The sequence below is a fragment of the Triticum urartu genome, chromosome 6A (genome assembly GCF_056163025.1).
Source record: "Triticum urartu cultivar PI428250 chromosome 6A, HENAU_Tu73, whole genome shotgun sequence".
Lineage (NCBI taxonomy): Eukaryota > Viridiplantae > Streptophyta > Magnoliopsida > Poales > Poaceae > Triticum > Triticum urartu.
The window spans coordinates 555,839,962-555,843,528 of record NC_141878.1 but is presented as its reverse complement, the minus strand read 5'-3'; the positions used below and the strand labels follow the sequence as shown (position 1 = coordinate 555,843,528).

At 46.4% G+C, this 3,567-nt stretch overlaps 1 protein-coding gene across 1 annotated transcript; it reads right to left on the bottom strand.

Moving 5' to 3' along the window:
* Positions 1–271: 271 nt before the first annotated feature.
* On the bottom strand, positions 272–3,249 carry LOC147966292 (uncharacterized). Its single transcript, XM_087530777.1, has 4 exons — positions 2,616–3,249; positions 1,637–2,331; positions 1,261–1,441; positions 272–1,137 (listed from the first exon to the last, which is right to left on the bottom strand). Exons 1-4 carry the CDS (start codon positions 3,247–3,249, stop codon positions 272–274), a joined length of 2,376 nt encoding a protein of 791 aa, XP_087386903.1.
* Positions 3,250–3,567: the final 318 nt, after the last annotated feature.

Sequence of the window (3,567 nt, the reverse complement as noted above, 5' to 3'; positions counted from 1 at the left end):
TTAAATGGTTAGAAAATCCCTTAAATGTCTTTAAAAGGTCAAATGACCCCTAGAATTTTCAAAAATTTCACATTATAGTTGTAGTAGTGCACGTTAGACGTTAAAAAATTTCAAGGCCGTAAGAGGAAGCTATCTCCCGTTCGTCATCAAACATGCATTGTTCCCTCTCAGAACCATGAACCTTCTAGCGAGTTGCTCCGGTATGTGATGGGTGTGTGTCCAAACTTTTGTCAAACATGCCAATTTCTTTTTTTAGGAAAACCCAACTGGGTTACACAGCCGGACTACAATCGTTTGACAAAATATCATGCAGCTCACTCGAAGCATAGCCAAAGAAAATAAAATCGTCATGGGTCCTCACGCGTGCTGCAAGACAGTGTGCTGCTTTATTTGCAGTCCTACTAATCCATCCAATTTCAACGCCCCTGAATCCAGCCAGGACTGATCGGATTTCAGCCATGATTGGGAAAAGGCTTGATCTATTCGTGGACCCTGTGGCTAGCACCGGGACCAGTGACGAGCAATCCACCTCTACCTGGATCGGGCCCCTGTAGATCTTAGCTAGTTCCTGAAGGCCATGCAGTAGCGATAGCCCCTCTGCCTCTTCCACCGACGAGCAATTATCTAGCTTGCATCCCATTGAGAAGTGGATCACACCCTGGGCATTTCTAGCAATGGCTCCACATGCACTTGCTCCGGAGGCGGCCTCAAATGCCGCATCGGTGTTTAATTTAGTAACACCCTCCGGCGGTGGCAGCGAGCTTGTTGACACGGGCTTTGGCAACTGAATCCCCTGGTCCCCAAACAGAGTTTGGCATCCAAGTGCGCTCCCAGGTTTCAGTTTATCTTGGGACGCATTAATCTCCTGCTCATACTGAACTAGAAAAGCGGTCGATCTTGACATATGCTCTTTGCCATTTCCGTGGACTATGTTGTCGCGCAGGTACCATGCCCGCCACAGCAGGAGAAGAACTCTGTTCCGTGTCTCTCCATCGCATGAATTTAACAGGCTTTGGAGCCAGTCTGTTCTAGTGTAGCGAAAAAGCTCCTCTCTAGGCAGAGCCCATTTGGCCCTCATTTCCTGTCGAAGTGCTCTGCTCTTGGTGCATTCCACCACTGCGTGATATTTGTTCTCCTCTGCGTTACCACAAATGTTACAGGTATTATCAATGGCAAGAGTACGTTTGCAATTTTTCATCTTGGTTGCTAATGTATTAGTCGCTACCCTCCTGGCGAATATTTTAATCTTCTCCAGTATACCTGCTTTCCAAATGAGGTCCCAACTGCTACGATCATCTATCTTAGCTGTCGAGCTTGACGTTTGAGGTCCGATTCCCTTGAGCTTCGTCGCTAGCTTGTAGGCACTCCTGACCGTAAACACACTTGACTTCTCATAGTGCCATGCAATGCAATCAGCCACCTCCCCTACTGGTATTCTGATCTTGAGGATTTCAGAGGCATCAAAATGGTTAAATATACGCTGGATAAGATCCTGGTTCCACTATTTTGATATCGGATCTATGAGTTGGTTCATCCACCGGATTCGAGATCTGCATGTAAATTTGGCCGCTCTGAGGCCCTCCCTTCTCGGAATCCATTGGTCCCTCTGTACTTGGATACTCCTCCCATCTCCTACCCGCCATATCTGCCCTTTCTTAAGCAGCTCAAGGCCAAATTCGATGCCTCTCCAAGACTGTGATGCATCAATGGCAAACACTGTATCCATCAGCTCTCCGTTCGGATAATATTTCGATTTCAGAACCCTAGCGCACAAACTATCAGGATTTTGGATCAGTCTCCATCCTTTCCTGGCTAGCAGTGCTTGGTTAAACAAGTGCATATCCCTAAATCCAATGCCTCCTCCTCTCTTTGGTTTCGTCATTTTGTCCCACGACATCCAATGAACTTTGCGCTGGCCCTCCTCTTCTCCCCACCATAATTCTCTTATTAATCTTTCATATTTCTCACAGAAACCAACTGACATTTTAAACACGCCCATGGTGAAGGTCGGTAGTGCTTGCACTATTGATTTGACGTATACTTCTTTCGCAGCAAAAGACATATGTCTACCATTCCGGTTGCTGCATCTCTTCATGAACCTTTCCATGATGGGTTGAAAGTTCTCATCCTTCATTCTCCCCTCCGGCGTTGGTAGCCCCATGTATTTGCTTTCGAACGTAGAGGTTTCCACCAAGAAAATGTTCTTGACCTCAGTCTGAATGTTACTTGGGCACCTCTCGGAGAATAGTACCGAGCATTTGCTTGTACTAAGGAGTTGCCCTATACCACTTTGAAACCTGTCCAGCGCACTCCAGATCACCTTTGCTTGTTCTACGGATGCACGAAAGAACAACATACTGTCATCCGCGAATAGCAGGTTTGAGATGCCTGGGCTCCCCCGTGCGACCTTGATTGGCGTGATGGATCCTTCCTCTATTTCTTTTCGCATTATGCGTGTCAAGCCTTCCGCTACAAACAGGAATAGATATGGGCTCAGTGGGTCCCTTGCCTTAAGCCTCTCGTCGGTTTAAAACGCTCCAATAGCTCTCCGTTAAACTTCACTGTGTATCTGACCGATCGGACGCAAACCATAATCCAGGTTATCCATTTCTTACTGAACCCGTACTTAACCAACACACCCTCTAGGAAGTTCCAATCTACTCGGTCATAAGCTTTGGCGAGGTCGAGGTTGTAAGCACAATGTGTGTTTTGCGGGACCTTACTATGGCTGATCTTATGGAAGCATTCGAAGGCTATCAACGCATTGTCCGTAATCATTCTCCCTGGAATGAAGGCGCTTTGAGTCTCCAAGATAAGCTCATCCAATAGTGGTCTCAAATGGTTGACCAGGCATTTTGAGATCACCTTATAAATCACGTTGCACAGACTGATCGGCCGGAAATCCTTTAGATTTTTGGGATCGTTGCCTTTGGGGATTAACACTATGATGGTGTCATTCAGTCCCTCCGGCAATGTGCCTTCTACAAAGAATCTCTTTACCGCAGACACCACCTTAATTTTTAGCACCCGCCGGTTCCTTTGGTAAAACCTAGCATGAAAACCGTCTGGTCCAGGGGCTTTTAGGGGGCCTATTTGGAACAGGGCATCACTGATCTCTTTCTCCGTGTATTCCTTCTCCAGTTCCTCATTCATCCCCTGACTCACAAGCTCACTGAACAGACCCAAGACTTCCTGCGGTTTTACATTCTTGTCTTCAGCGTAGAGCACCTTGAAAAAATTTGTCGCCATTTTATGTAGATCCGTTTTTTGCTCTATCCATTCCCCTTTCTCATTCATCAATTTTGTGATGCTATTCTGTTTCCTTCTCCACGTCGCCTGCCGGTGAAACCATTCCGTGTTCCTATCTCCTTCCCGTAAATATGTAGCCCTTGACCGTTGTCTCCATAGTATCTCTTCCCTTAGTAATAGTTCATCAAGTTCCTTAGTAACCTTTCTTATCTCTGTATCATTTGATGCACATGCCGGTCTGTGCATCAGTGTGCGTAGCTGATTTCTGAGTTTGCTGGTTTGTTGGGTAATGGACCCGATTTTCTCTGAACTCCACTT